The sequence below is a fragment of the Aspergillus nidulans genome, chromosome II (genome assembly GCF_000011425.1).
Source record: "Aspergillus nidulans FGSC A4 chromosome II".
NCBI classification, from domain to species: Eukaryota; Fungi; Ascomycota; class Eurotiomycetes; order Eurotiales; family Aspergillaceae; genus Aspergillus; species Aspergillus nidulans.
The window spans coordinates 2,022,150-2,036,548 of record NC_066258.1 but is presented as its reverse complement, the minus strand read 5'-3'; the positions used below and the strand labels follow the sequence as shown (position 1 = coordinate 2,036,548).

Below are 14,399 nucleotides of genomic sequence, written 5' to 3'. Positions count from 1 at the left end.
GTCTGGGGGGGGATTATTAATCAACCTCACGTAAGTCAGTGAACTAATTCTTCTACTCTTCTAGGTTAATTAGATTTCGTGGACCCCTTATCCCCAAGAGATGGCTTTTTTAATGAAGGCGATCAACAATGCTGCTACCGCGTGGTTTGTCGTTTCTTCTGCAGCAGAATGCGATATCAAGAACGGTATGCAGTGATCGTCGACTGGGCCAACCCGAAAAAGCTGCCTAGCAAGGAATCTGGACGAACCAGCGCACAGAATAAGCAAAATTATGGGGTTGTTCTGCTGATGACCGCATCTAATTTCTGCACCATAAATTTATTTAACGGATTCAGACCGGGATCGCCCGGTCTGCGGCTCTCATCTCGGCTCTTGAGACTCCTATAACCTGGCAAGGTCTATCATTGTATCTATAGACGGTAGCGAAACCCAAATGTGTTCCAGTCGGTCAGGTCGCAATCATCCTGCCCTTGAGATGTGCGGATGAGTGGAGATATTTCGGTGCTGGTTGCGGACCTGCCCGTAGGTCTATCTGGCTGTTGAGGGAGAGCCGCAACTGGTCCAGCGCGCACTGTGCCTTCTTCACGGTTCCTCTGGGAATTGAGCCGCTGCAGATACACATATAGGGAAAGCGCGAGTGCCGCCGAAAGCGCATAGCAGATGAGGATGGCCCGGAATGAGGTCTCATGGCGTGCTTCGCTAGCGCTGAATAGGTGAGGACCTGCAATGTTGCCTACGCAGTATACGACAAACATCGTTCCCGTCATCGTCATCTTTTTGGTGACGCCTTTGTAATTGGTCTGGGCTAGAGACATGGTCAGAGGAAGGGCACCTGGGCCTGTGGCGAGGAGGAAATATCCTAGAAGCTGGACACCGAGCGGAACGTGGTATATTCGCGCATACACTAGGGTACTCCCAAGCCCTGATACTGCGAGGACGCACGCAATAAGGATGCAATTGAGACCCTGAAAACGACCCGCGAGCCATCCCGTAAGGGTGATCGTTGCAGCGCTGATGATACTAACCGGGATATTTACCAGGGTAGATTCCAAGGCTGTGAATCCGAACGATTTGATGACCAGATTCGAGAAGTTCTGAATGCCCCCGTTGGGTATCTGGGTTAGAGCAGCGATTCCAAGCAGGTGCCATGTTTTAGGGTCGCGGAAGCACTCGGCGGCTTGGTCGGGTTTCCACACAGTTCCCTCTGTGCGTCCTGTCCCGGCAATGACGACGCGTCTTGACAGGAACGCTTTCTCCTCAGCGGTCAGGAAGGCTGCCTTCGAAATGCTGTCTGGCAAAGAGACTAGGATGACGAAGCCCCAGAGGAAGGTGGCAGTTCCGAGGATGATGAATAACCACATCCACGGCTGGAGAGGGTGGTCGATATGGCCGATCCCGTACGCCAAAATGCTAGCAAGAAGCCCGCCGACGGAGTTACCTGAGAACCAGATACCGGTCCGAACGGGAATCTCTTCGCGTGTATACCAAGTGGTGGTGATGAACATGAAGGCCGGTGTTATGGTTGCCTCTGCGACACCCAGCAAAAATCGGACTACGAGCAGGCCGCCATAGTTTACGCACGCGGCAGTCAAAGCGACAACGGCACCCCAGGCAAACGTATTAATGGCCAGATATCTTGCGACGGGGACGCGTGGGATGAGGATGTTCGTGGGCTTCGTCTGTTAGCTTGCTATGGCAGGTTTCGGAACGCATTGGTCACCGCACCCATTCCCAGAGCAGATATCCAAAATAGAACGCACTGGAGACCCAGCTATACTGGTCGCCAACCAAATGCTAGGCTTGTCAGCCAAGTGCAAAAATGCCGAGGAGTGGTACTGACTGTATCCTCAAGCAAGCCAAACACGGCAGCGCTGGACAGGATTGTTTTGTCCATGAAACTCAGCATATACGTTGTGAACAAGAGTGGAATCAGGCGTCTGTCAATCTTCTGCACCACCAAGGATGGGTCATTTGAGTCAACATGGTCTTGGTCCATCTCTTCCTTTAGTTACCGCAGGCAGGCCAAACTGATGTTATCTTCCAACATTCATTCTCGGCCGCCTTCTTTCAGGTGGGGTCGTCAGGATCCAATAAGAAGCTACCGCTGGCCAATGGGTCACGCCCTGCCCTCTACAACTTGCCCACACATACTTTAAAGAGTGTTCGCCATCCCGATTAACTGCGATCGATACTACCGATGCTATTGATAATCTTGACATTATTTAGATATGCCTCGATCGACTCAGCCGGTCTTTGAGGCGGAATTGGCGTCTGAGTCCCCAAATCCCACTCAATCTCATGGAGTCAGCTGGGCTTTCCCCGAAGGTGGCCGGCAGGCATGGACCTGCCTGCTGGGATCTTGTCTACTGATGTTCCCCTCCTTTGGTTTCCAGACTGCCAGTGGGTTTCCTACAGTGGAGGTGCAAGTAACCTGCTGACCGCGTTCCCAGTTGGCTCCGTGCAAGACTACATCAGCACAAACCAGCTCGCCAGGTATAGTGTCCGCGACGTGGGCTGGATCACCGCGATTCTAGTATTCCTTACTCTGTTCCTTGGAGTTCAAGTCGGCCCTCTTTTCGACCGGTATGGACCCCGAACCCTGCTAGTCTGCGGGTCGCTAGCCAGTTTCACCTCGTACATGCTGCTCGCCGAATGCAGCCGGTACTGGCACTTCATTCTGTGCTTATCGGTCCTTGGAGGAACCGCCGCCGCAGTCATCACAACCGTCTCAATCGCCGTTCTGAGCCACTGGTTCTATCGCCGACGTGCCCTGGCCTCGGGCCTCTGCATGGCGGGATCCTCGGCCGGCGGGGCGGTTCTTCCGCTTCTTCTTCGAGTGCTGTTTCCGCGCTATGGCTGGACAACGTCTGTCCGCGTGATCGCTTTCATCGCGCTGGCATGCTATGCGCTCGGGGTCATGCTTGTGCGTGGCCGGCTGCCCGCCAGCGGCAGCCGCGCCAGCAAGGCGACAATTGACTTCCGGGCGTTCCGGTCCCTGCGTCTTTGCTCCCTGACTGTGGCGGTGTTCTCCTTCGAGTTCATCATCTTCGGCTGCGCCGCACTGCTCCCGACATATGTGCGCTTCGCCGGGCTATCGACCGACGTCCAATTCTACGCCCTCACCGTCCTGAATAGCATGAGCTTGCTGGGCAGGGTCCTCCCCGGGTTTGCGGCCGACCAGCTCGGCCGTTTTAATGTCTTGCTCTGTTTGGTCGCTATCACGATGGTCGCTATGGCGGCGGTGTGGCTCCCTTTTGGAACCCGCGACGAGGCTACGCTCTACGCCGTTGTTGCCGTCTTTGGCTTCGGCTCGGGCGGATGGCTGTCGCTAGCGCCGGTCTGCGCGGGCCAGCTCTGCTCCACTGAGGAATACGGGCGCTACTATGGGACCGTCTACTTTGTCGCTGCGTTTGGCGTCTTGTTGACAGTGCCAGTCGGGGGTGCTCTGCTTCAGTCGACTACGCCTCGTGTTCTCATTGGATTCTATTCTGCGGTTCTGATGGTTGGGTTTCTTGCGCTTGCGTTGTCCCGATGGGCGTTGTTGGAGTGGAGGTGGAGGTGGAAGGTCAAAGTATAAACATTTCGGCTTGCTGAATTCTCCCTCCTCTTAGGAACAACATAGAATTATATCTACTTCAATTGTAGTTGTCTTACAATTGACCATTACCATAAAACAGCTGCATGCGCCTAATTGACTAGAGTCCATATCGCAGGCAGTATCCTACCATGGAGACGTTGCCATGCACATACTTACGGTTAAGACGGCCTTACAACCCGCCTTCTTGGACCGCAGAGGAGCTGTTACGATTGCAACTAGGTGGCTTTCGAAAACCGTCTAAGGGCGGCCGGAGTGGCGTCTTGTTTGGCCTTGTGTAGGAGGCAGCATTGGAGGATTATTCGCAGGTAACATTATTTAAGTAGCCAAAATAAAATCCTTCAACTATTGCCCTTGAGTCCATATTCTCATCTTACTACTAACGTCAGGCACGCTTCTTACCCTCCCCTTTATACCAAACCCCATGACAAACAAAGAGATACTTAGCAAAGACCTCCTGCGCAAAATCATCGAAATGTTCATAACTCGCTCCCAGCCGATACGCTGCCGCAATCCCAGATATACATGCGATTTCATGCATATTCTGCCGCACCGTTAGTATTCAGGTAGCCAAGAAGAAAATCATACAAAACAAGCAGAGGATGAAGAGGAGATTGACATACCACCATCGTCCAAGCCCCTGCAAAGAGCGTCCGATTTTTCAAGCTATTCACAAACATCATCCCCGGCACAACGCGCGCATAATGCTGCCAGCGGTGCCCGAACTGGTGCCACCATTTCTTGCCAATAACCTTGTCCTCGTCGATAGAGTCCCACGTCCATAGGTCCTGCCGCGTTTTATCCAAGAAGATTGTCTGGTAGACGTGTTGCCCTGCTGGATACGGAGAATTTCCAACCCCAACCGCGTCCCGGAACTGGTGCTGATAGTTGGTGCAATCGAAGCCCATTTCGATTTTGTCTTGCTCGTTCGCATACGAGTGGGTGTAGTACATGGGATTGAAGCCGGCCCAGCCGTCTTCTTCGCATTTGGAGGGTGCATTGGCGAAGGCGAGTTGGTCTTGACGCTTGGACACGGTTGTTGCAGAGAGGGTTGTGGACGGTCCGGTGGCCGTTGAGACCAGTTCGTCGCGTATTCTTGTCTCAAATATACTGTTGAAGTAGTCTGCGTCGCTATGCGTGACTGTCACATCGTCGAAGAACTTCACACCTCCAAGCACCCACCTTTCTTTCCACGTTGCGTGGCGGCCGAGCAGTTTCAGTGCCTCGTCGGCCGGCGTACAGAGGACCATGTAGTCGAATGCTTCTGTCTTCTTCCCATCCGGTGTATGCAGAGCGAGCACAACTGCGTCGCCCGCTCGATGCATGATCTCAACCTCCGTCCCTAGAAGCATCCTCACCCCCTTATTCCCCTCCAGGTCATCCTTCCACTGCGCATAGAACATCCCCAGCTGCGGAAACGTATACATCCGCGGCAAGTTTGTCATCAGACCTTCGGAATCGTACTCCCAAAGCCTCATCCCAGGATCCTGGAACAGCCTCTCCAACAGCGCACAGCTCACATTGGGCGTCTGATTTCCCGTGCCCAGGAACAGCGCCAGCAGCGGCAGGAGCATCCTATTGCCGAACTCCGTACTGAATCGGAATAGTTTCAAGATAACTTTCACTGGTAGGATCCCAAGCACCGGGAGCCCGTACTTGATCACTTTCAACACACGGCCCAACTTCTTGATCTCTGGCTGGAACCGGTCGACCAGCGGACTGGGAAATACATTCGTGAAGAAGCTGTCTGGTCCTTTCCCGAACGCAACCTGCAGCTTTACCTCTCGCGGCGAGTAGCCGTAGTCCTGGAAGAACTTGAATGTGTGCTTGAAGATGCTGCTGCCGCCTTGCACCCCGTCGTTCAGCCAGGATGCGCCGTATTTGCTGCTGTCGAGTGGTAGCGAGGTTGCTTGCCCGCCGGTCTGGGACACACTGTCGATTAGGGTGATATCGAATTTGGCGGGGTGTTTTGAGAGAGTTGTGGCGCAGGACTGAACGTACGATCAGTAGGATACTTGGGGTATAGGCGTGTATGGCTCAAGGGAGTAGGGTTACCATTCCTGCTGCCCCGGCGCCGACAACGGCGATGCGCTTCCTATTTGAAGTGGCCATGGTCTGGAGATATTCTCGTTGCAGCTGCCTGATTAAAGCTACAATACAAGTCCTGGGTATGATTTCTATTCATGTTCTTTGAGTTCGTGCCCGCAATAGTAGGTGTAGTCGTAGGTGTAGGTGCGGGTGTCATGTGGTGATGTCATTCTAGCAGCATAGTTACAGTGAAGAAAACTTCAAAGGGAGAAAAAAATAATAGCAACCCGTATTTAAATAGGTAGAAGGGATATTTGAATTAGGATATAATCCACTGCGCAAGAGAAGCTCCCTTTGCTAGAGCTTGTGATAGTCAAAAGGACAAACGCTAGCGCTAAACTCATCTCAGACCTACCATTCAGTGATCGACGGATAGCGTACTATACGACACATAAAACATCCTCTGCTGAATCCCATCACCGCTCCAAGTATATATAATAGCGGTGCCAGGCTACTGCGCCTTGAGACGACCACTTTGACGCGGAGCACCAGTGCCATTGGCAAGCAAGGACACAATCTCCTCCCCGAGAACATGAAGATTCCACACAGGGACAACGATCCAGAGGCCACTAGGAGCGATTAGCAGGTGCTGCGCAGATCTTCAAACAGTACAACGTACTTGAGGATGATCCAAGCAGTCATTGGCCAGAACTCATTGTGGCCGATGTTCTCGAAGTTGCTGAAGTATTCTTGCAACCCTGAAATCGTTAGCTTTAAGGTATTATCTTTTTATCTTCTGCGCGCAAGTGAATTGCGGACGGGTCGTACAGTAAAGACAGTCTTCGAGACTGTGCTCACAGAGGAGCTAAACGCCGCCAACAACGCCGTCGCCCCCATTCTCCCCGCAACGACCTTATCTGTGGCCAGCAGCCAGGACAGCGTCCCCTGCGACCCCCGCGACCCTTTTGAGTCTCCCGCGACAGTCCCGTGTCTATACACAACCCACAAGTAATAAAGGTATCCGCCGGTCTCCAGCAAGTTTAAGACAGCCTGCGCATTTGTAAAGCCATTGTTCGCATTGAACGCCGGCCAGCCATAGATGTAATCCACAGTGCCGTACCATTTGTATCCAGACCAAAAGGAGTGGTACTTTCCGCCGGGCATGGAGTGCGGGCGCAACAGGCAGTAGCCGGCGTCCCAGAGAACGAGGGGGCACGAGATGAGCAGCCAGAGCGTAAGAATTGCGGTCGGCGTGTGGAGCCATGTTTTCGATGAGGCACCGCTTGGCTCAGACGTTGGGGATAAAGGCGATGATGATTTGGATGTAGGTGGTGGGAAGTCGTCTGGGTGATGGCGGGTGGAAACCATGATGATCCGGGGTCTGGCCGTCTGGGGTTAGTGAATTCAGTGGGTTTGCGATGCAAATAGCGGCAGTCGAAAACAAATCCAGTGGGAGAAAGTATAGTTAAAAGCGACAGAGATCCTGGCAGATTGGGGGATTTCTCCAAGGCGATGATGTGAGGAGGAGGAATGTCAATTAGCTCAGCGATCTGGTGAGCGCCGACTTTGTACCGCACCAGCTAACTGGTGTGACTGTGACGCAGACGGAGGCTCGGACCAGTGCCAGGTCCACGCTCCATATAGACCATGCTCATTCATGAGATTACTGTGATATATGAAGCCGGGTTATTGATCAAGCCGCAGTTGTATACCGGTCTGCAGATTACTAGTGATAATTGCTTCTGCAGCTGAAACTGAAATCCAAAGAAACAAAGTCACATGACCAGGTTCTGGCTCGCATTTTGCTTCTGCGGACTGGAAGTTTTCTCCAGTCCAGCTGCAGGACCCTTTCCATAACACCAAGCGCAAGAGCAAGATGACCTCAGCTTTGGAGAAGAAGGTAACATGTTCTCCCGAGCTTTCTGATATCACTTTCTTACCTATACGTAGCGATTAGATAAACTCGCCCGTGTGAGGGAGAACCAGCGTAAGAGCAGAGCACGGAGACAGGATCATCTTCAGGACCTCGAGCGCAAAGTGCTCAGTCTCCAGCAAGAGCTCGATCGCAGGGACGTCGAGCACAGGCTGGCGGCCCAGAGATTAGAGGCTGAGAACAAGAGGCTGAGAGATCTGCATTTCTTCCTCGGCGTACCGCCTAATGCACTAGAGGAGTATCTGCGGATGGTCGACAATCCAGTTGCAGCTCAGAAAGTTGCTATTCCGGCAATTCGACGAGATCCGTCTGAGGCTCGGTCGCGAGTGGCGGAGGTGAAATCTGAGCCGTCTTGCTCGACTGAGCAGAGTCCTCGCAGCGAATCAGTCCCGAGCCAAGAACCTGTAATCGGTGCATGCAAGCCGAGCGCGAACAAGAACGAATCCCAGTGTGAGAAAGCTAGAGCAACAGAGCTTCCTCCACTTTGCGCCTGCTCTCCCGACGAAGGCTTGGACTCTCTGCCCATTAGTGAGCACGTCCTCAATACGACATTCTGCGCCATCGCCGAGAAGCTCGTGAACCAGTACAACGCTCGCGGACTGGACGTCTCAGAAATCCAGCAAAAGCTACGAAAGGGGTTCATCCGCAGCAACTCCGAAGAAGCCTGCAGAGTGCAGAATCAGGTTCTATTTCAAGTCTTGGATGAAATTAGTGGTCAATGAAGCATACGACTATTTACAGGAGAAATCACGCCCATTTTTGTCTTCTGGCTACCCACTTGACCACATACACCAGCCCCAGCAGCACGGGGACCTCGATGAGCGGGCCGACCGTCGCGGCCAGAGCCTGGTCGCTATCTACACCAAAGGCCGCAATCGCTACCGCAATCGCCAGCTCAAAGTTGTTGCTTGCGGCTGTGAAGCTCTGCGTGCAAGACAGCTTATATCCAAAGCCAAACCGCCGTGTTACCGCAAGCGTCACCAGGAAGATCACGGCAAAGTAGACGATCAGCGGCGCAGCGACCCTCACCACGGATACAATCGAATGCACCACCTGCTTGCCCTGCGATGCGAACAGGACCAGAATCGTAAACAAAAGTCCGATCAGAGACCAGGGGCTCAGCCATTTTAGGAACTGCCGATCATACCACTCCTCGCTTATCAGGAGTCGCAGGGCAAAGCGGGTGAGGATGGCTGCGCCTAGCGGGATACCGAGAAATACCCCTACGCTCTTTGCGGCCAGGGAATAATCGATTGTGACGCCCTCATTCGACCCACTGATCACGTTGATGAAGAAGATGGCCAGGGGCGCGAATAGGACCATCTGCAGAATCGAGTTGATTGCCACTAGAATCGCTTAGTAGTCGCCGTCGCCGCCTGCCAATCCTGTCCAGACTAGGACCTATTTTCGTCAACCCGAGTTCGTGAAGACCTCACTGATACATACCATTGCAATGCATCGTGCAATCCCAACCAAGATCAAACCCTCCCTAAGGCCCCTCTCATCCGGAAGAAAAGCCCACGCGAGGCCCAGCTAGAAGCACGCGTTAGGCGTTTCCAAACTAAGAATAGGGGCATATCGTCTACCATAAACAACGGCGCTATAATCCAATTCACCACAATGCTGAAAGCAACCTGAATCCAAAGACTCTTCTCGCGGAAAGATCGGTGCAGCGTCTCATAACGCACTTTGCACAGGATCGGATACATCATGACCAGCAGTCCGACCGCTGTCGAGTGTTAGCACCGTCGCTGCTGCCATCCGTCCATTACTGGCATTTCCTTGCCTGGGAAACTCACCGATAGGCACAGAAACATCCACAAATTTCCCCCTCTGCAGCGTCTCGCTTGTATTTGGTACGAAATTCCCTAGGATGATCCCAACTGCCATGGCGAGGAAGATCCAGACGGCTAGGAAACGGTCGAGGAGACCCAATTGCTTGAAGGCTGAAACAGGGCCATCGTCGGCGTCAGCCTCTGGCGAGCATCCAGTTGCGCACGCTGCTTCGGGATCACGGGGATGCTTTTCTTCGTTCATACTGATGTACGAACTTGATAAACAAGTAAACTTGATAGTTACTATTGTAGTGCTATGATAGAAAAATGAAGACAATGGTTACAGCAGAGCTTTTAACTATATTTTTCTAGATAGACGGTGTATAGAATTGGGTGACCAATCACAATGGGCGAGTGACATCTCGTCCTTCACGTGCTCACAGTACTTGGTAGACGCCAAGCCTGCAGTTGGAATTTGAGATTTGGGATAACAAACTTGAAGGCATCCGCCAGCCGCCTTGACTTCAAGCAGACTGCTCAAGGCTGAAGAGCAACTTGCCGGCCGGTATCGGAAGCCATCATAAATCACTTCATCTCCAGCTCGGAGACCCGCGAGTCCGACTCGGCAGACCGGATATGGTCCGAGTGCCTCGACTGAGTGACATCATGCAATTTATGTAGAATAATGCCCAGAGTCTAGCTTATGCACAGATTAGACCACTAGTCCTCTGAAGGCTTGGACGGGAAGGGCCTTCTTGGGTCACTTGACGACGGAACAAGCCATGGATGCGGGAGAAAGTATGGCTGGATCTCGGTCGATGAGCTTGAGCTTGGGCTTGGGCCGACAAGGGCCGACAAGGGCCGGCAAATCATCGGAAATATATTCAGGCATGGAAGAAGACTTGTAATGGAGCATTTTGGCAGACTAGTGGTGGCTAGATGTAATTATGCGAATAGACGCTTAAACGACGCTTAAATGACGCTTAGACAACACATTGGCGAGTTGTGGAGCCAGGTGCTCGAAAGTTGCAAAACAATTAGTGAGCAATGAGCATAGATTACCATATACCTAGGTCTGGTCATGTAGAAACATCTTGAAGATGCCATGGTCAGGTTTGCGTAGTGGCTTGCCCCTGGAACAATGACTCGGAGCCCTTGCGGCGGATGATGTAAGGATTGTGTGATCGCGTTCCTGTGAGAATGGGATAGGCGAGACAATAATCCATTGTACTTCGTCACCATATACCTGCGAACAGTAAATGGGCTCGAATGTTGTAGAAGTGCGAGACGAAGCTGTGGATGTCATATGGCATGTCCAGATGCGCCGGATGCGGGGACAGTGCTACTGTAGCATTGACGGACCTGGGCCCATGGGGTAGCCTAGTGCCGGAGTTTCCCCGGAGCTTGCAGCTATGGAGATAGAGAAAGCATTGGTGCAGTTGAGTCGTCACGAAGACAAATTAAGACAAATGACAGAAATCCTGATTGTGGGAAGTGTCTCAAGGCGGAAAGATACTGCTCAATGTTGCCGTGAGTATTGTGTTACAGTAAAGGATACAGGCGGTCGGTACCTGGGACATGAAATAATACGGGCCGCCCCTGATTCCAAATATTTGCGGGGACGACCGCCAAGACCCTGAATCCTATAGTGTGTGAGACCTCACACTTCTTCGACCACCTTTCTCTTTGCTTCTGCCGAATTCAACCGGGCCTTCATCGCGAATCCGAAAAACCGATTTCGACCTTCCTTTGCGGTCCATGTTGCCGGCCCGCTTACTTTCCTAAGCCTGAATTCAGCCTAATTGCCGTCGGGCGGTTGGCTAGATTATTTGGCGTGCCGATCCCCACGCCGTCCCCAACTCAGTTGACTCTTCGCCCCCCGCAACGGCACCGAAAACAAAATACATCACCGTTCTCCACTAGGCTGTCCGAACCGGATTTGCGTGTCAATAATATGTTGACATGGGCTGGAGCCTGTGCTTATAACCTCCTTGCTGCCTCCTTTTCCGGACCGTTTTCTTTCTCAGTCTCTCAACTTGTCGAGCCGGTTGCACATCTTCCAGCAATCATGAAGCTCGGTTGGCTTGAGGCTGCGGCTTTGACGGCTGCCTCAGTGGCTAGTGCTCAGGTACGTTGATTCCTAGGTTGGTTTTCGCGAGGAGGCTGATTAGGTGAAGCAGGATGACCTCCCCGTATCGCCTCCGTACTACCCTTCTCCATGGTCGAATGGTGAAGGCGAATGGGCCGAAGCATACAATCGCGCCGTTCAGATCGTCTCGCAAATGACTCTCGATGAGAAGGTCAATCTTACAACTGGTACAGGGTATGGTCAGTGGCCGCGGAAACTGTTCTGGTGCTAATTGGCTGCAGGTGGATGTCTGAGAAGTGCGTTGGACAGACAGGAAGCGTTCCTAGGTACAGCTGCCGGTTTTCGGAACTGAGGTGATACTGACTGCAGCAGACTCGGAATAAATTCCATTTGCTTACAAGACGGCCCTCTGGGTATCCGATTCAGTAGGTTGCCAATAAAAACGGGTATTTGAGGGTACGGTGCTGACTTTACCAGCCGACTACAACTCAGCGTTCCCCGCCGGTGTTAACGTCGCAGCAACATGGGATCGACAATTGGCTTACATCCGTGGTCATGCAATGGGTCAGGAATTCAGCGACAAGGGCATTGACGTACAACTAGGCCCGGCCGCAGGTCCTCTCGGCAGATTCCCCGACGGTGGCCGAAACTGGGAAGGGTTCTCACCCGATCCTGTTCTGTCCGGTGTTCTCTTCGCCGAGACTATCAAGGGCATTCAGGATGCCGGTGTGATCGCAACCGCGAAGCACTATCTTCTCAACGAACAAGAGCATTTCCGACAGGTACCTGAGGCGAATGGTTACGGCTACAACATCACGGAGACCCTGAGTGAGAACGTTGACGACAAGACCTTGCACGAATTGTACCTCTGGCCCTTCGCAGATGCCGTGCGTGCTGGCGTGGGCGCCATTATGTGCTCATACCAACATCTGAACAACACGCAAGCCTGCCAGAACAGCCACCTTCTGAACAAGCTCCTGAAGGCTGAATTAGGCTTTCAGGGGTTTGTCATGAGCGACTGGTCTGCGACGCACAGCGGTGTCGGCTCTGCTCTGGCTGGTATGGACATGACAATGCCTGGCGACATCGCCTTCAACGATGGGCTCTCTTACTATGGCCCCAACCTGACGATCAGTGTTCTCAACGGAACCGTTCCCCAATGGCGTGTCGATGACATGGCCGTCCGAGTCATGGCCGCTTTTTACAAGGTTGGCCGTGACCGTTTGGCCACCCCGCCCAACTTCAGCTCCTGGACGAGGGCAGAAAAGGGGTACGAACACGCTTCGATTGATGGAGGCGCCTACGGCACAGTCAATGAGTTTGTTGATGTCCAGCAAGACCATGCTTCTCTCATCCGTCGCGTTGGTGCAGACAGTATCGTACTCCTGAAGAACGAGGGTTCGCTTCCTCTCACCGGAAAGGAGCGCAATGTCGCTATCCTTGGTGAGGATGCGGGCTCCAATCCCTACGGTGCAAATGGCTGCGATGACCGTGGTTGTGCTCAAGGAACCCTTGCCATGGGTTGGGGTAGTGGTACAGCCAACTTCCCCTACCTGGTCACCCCCGAGCAGGCGATCCAGCAGGAGGTCCTCAAGGGACGTGGCAACGTGTTTGCGGTGACGGACAACTGGGCCTTGGATAAGGTTAACAAGACCGCGTCTGAGTCTACGTAAGTTTTCCAAGTCCTATAGCAAGAGATGGTGCTAATTTGTTAGGGTATCTCTCGTGTTTGTCAACGCAGGTGCCGGAGAAGGATTCATCAGCGTAGACGGAAACGAGGGTGACCGCAAAAACCTTACCCTGTGGAAGAACGGCGAGAACCTGATAAAGGCGGCCGCAAGCAACTGCAACAATACAATCGTCGTCATCCACTCTGTTGGCGCCGTTCTCGTGGACCAGTTCTATGAGCATCCCAACGTCACTGCCATCCTCTGGGCTGGTCTTCCCGGCCAGGAGTCTGGAAACTCGCTTGTCGACGTGCTCTACGGCCGTGTCAACCCCAACGGAAAGTCTCCGTTCACCTGGGGCAAAACCCGCGAGGCATACGGCGCTCCTCTGCTGACTGAAGCCAACAACGGCAATGGTGCCCCGCAGACCGACCACACCGAAGGCGTCTTCATTGACTACCGCCACTTCGATAGGACCAATCAGACTCCGATCTACGAGTTCGGCCATGGGCTGAGCTACACCACATTCAAGTACTCGAACCTTACTGTCCAAAAGCTGAATGCCCCAGCGTACTCTCCCGCATCTGGCCAGACAAAGGCTGCGCCCACATTCGGCACCATTGGTGAGGCCGAGGACTACGTGTTCCCTGACAGCATCACAAGGGTCAGGGAGTTTATCTACCCTTGGATCAACTCTACTGATCTAAAGGAGTCATCCGGAGATCCCAACTACGGATGGGACGATGAGGACTACATCCCCGAGGGTGCCAAGGATGGATCACCACAAGACGTTCTGCCGTCTGGTGGAGGTGCAGGAGGAAACCCACGCCTTTACGACGACCTCTTCCGAATAACAGCCATCATTAAGAACACTGGGCCTGTGGCTGGTACAGAAGTTCCCCAGCTGGTAAGTCGCTTAATCTTTCCCTTTTTTTTTTTTTTCAGCTAGGAGCTAACCCGGCTAGTACGTTTCCCTGGGCGGGCCCAACGAACCGAAGGTGGTTCTTCGCGGCTTTGACAAACTTGTCATCCAGCCCGGCGAGGAGCGGGTTTTCACGACGACCCTGACCCGCCGTGACCTGTCCAACTGGGATATGGAGAAGGACGATTGGGTCATCACGTCTTATCCTAAAAAGGGTGTTCGTGGGAAGCTCCTCACGCAAGCTTCCTCTTAGGGCTTCGTTGCCGGCGGTTCAGTAGCGAATTACTTATCTAACAGGATGCTGGCCTCGGTTGGCTGGCTCCGATTTCTGGTATATTAATTGATAGCCAATTTACGACTTCCTATTGGTAATCCTTTGACTACCAGTGC

General features: G+C 53.0%; 6 protein-coding genes across 6 annotated transcripts, besides 1 other annotated feature; 3 read left to right on the top strand and 3 right to left on the bottom strand.

Annotated features, from left to right (window-relative positions):
* Positions 1 to 14,399: part of a sequence feature (contig 1.67 618..254221(-1)) that runs on past both edges of the window.
* On the bottom strand, positions 411 to 1,505 carry ANIA_04097 (uncharacterized protein; the record flags this gene model as incomplete). The annotated part of the gene is made up of 1 exon (XM_656609.1): positions 411 to 1,505. The coding sequence occupies one exon, from the start codon at positions 1,503 to 1,505 to the stop codon at positions 411 to 413; it is 1,095 nt and encodes a 364-aa protein (XP_661701.1).
* On the top strand, positions 2,229 to 3,615 carry ANIA_04098 (putative MFS monocarboxylate transporter; the record flags this gene model as incomplete). The annotated part of the gene is made up of 2 exons (XM_656610.2): positions 2,229 to 2,400; positions 2,451 to 3,615. 2 exons carry the CDS (start codon positions 2,229 to 2,231, stop codon positions 3,575 to 3,577), a joined length of 1,299 nt encoding a protein of 432 aa, XP_661702.1. The 3' UTR covers positions 3,578 to 3,615.
* Positions 3,981 to 6,991, bottom strand: ANIA_04099 (uncharacterized protein; the record flags this gene model as incomplete). Its single annotated transcript, XM_656611.1, has 7 exons — positions 3,981 to 4,139; positions 4,219 to 5,586; positions 5,651 to 5,735; positions 6,039 to 6,063; positions 6,158 to 6,252; positions 6,303 to 6,394; positions 6,452 to 6,991. The coding sequence occupies 7 exons, from the start codon at positions 6,989 to 6,991 to the stop codon at positions 3,981 to 3,983; spliced, it is 2,364 nt and encodes a 787-aa protein (XP_661703.1).
* ANIA_04100 (bZIP transcription factor) lies at positions 7,500 to 8,262 on the top strand (the record flags this gene model as incomplete). The annotated part of the gene is made up of 3 exons (XM_656612.1): positions 7,500 to 7,523; positions 7,574 to 8,006; positions 8,090 to 8,262. 3 exons carry the CDS (start codon positions 7,500 to 7,502, stop codon positions 8,260 to 8,262), a joined length of 630 nt encoding a protein of 209 aa, XP_661704.1.
* On the bottom strand, positions 8,304 to 9,593 carry ANIA_04101 (arsenic resistance protein; the record flags this gene model as incomplete). Its single annotated transcript, XM_656613.1, has 4 exons — positions 8,304 to 8,879; positions 9,003 to 9,089; positions 9,245 to 9,285; positions 9,356 to 9,593. The coding sequence occupies 4 exons, from the start codon at positions 9,591 to 9,593 to the stop codon at positions 8,304 to 8,306; spliced, it is 942 nt and encodes a 313-aa protein (XP_661705.1).
* Positions 11,400 to 14,381, top strand: ANIA_04102 (protein bglA; the record flags this gene model as incomplete). Its single annotated transcript, XM_050611328.1, has 7 exons — positions 11,400 to 11,459; positions 11,509 to 11,654; positions 11,702 to 11,746; positions 11,793 to 11,845; positions 11,898 to 13,089; positions 13,136 to 13,994; positions 14,053 to 14,381. The coding sequence occupies 7 exons, from the start codon at positions 11,400 to 11,402 to the stop codon at positions 14,260 to 14,262; spliced, it is 2,565 nt and encodes an 854-aa protein (XP_050467364.1). The 3' UTR covers positions 14,263 to 14,381.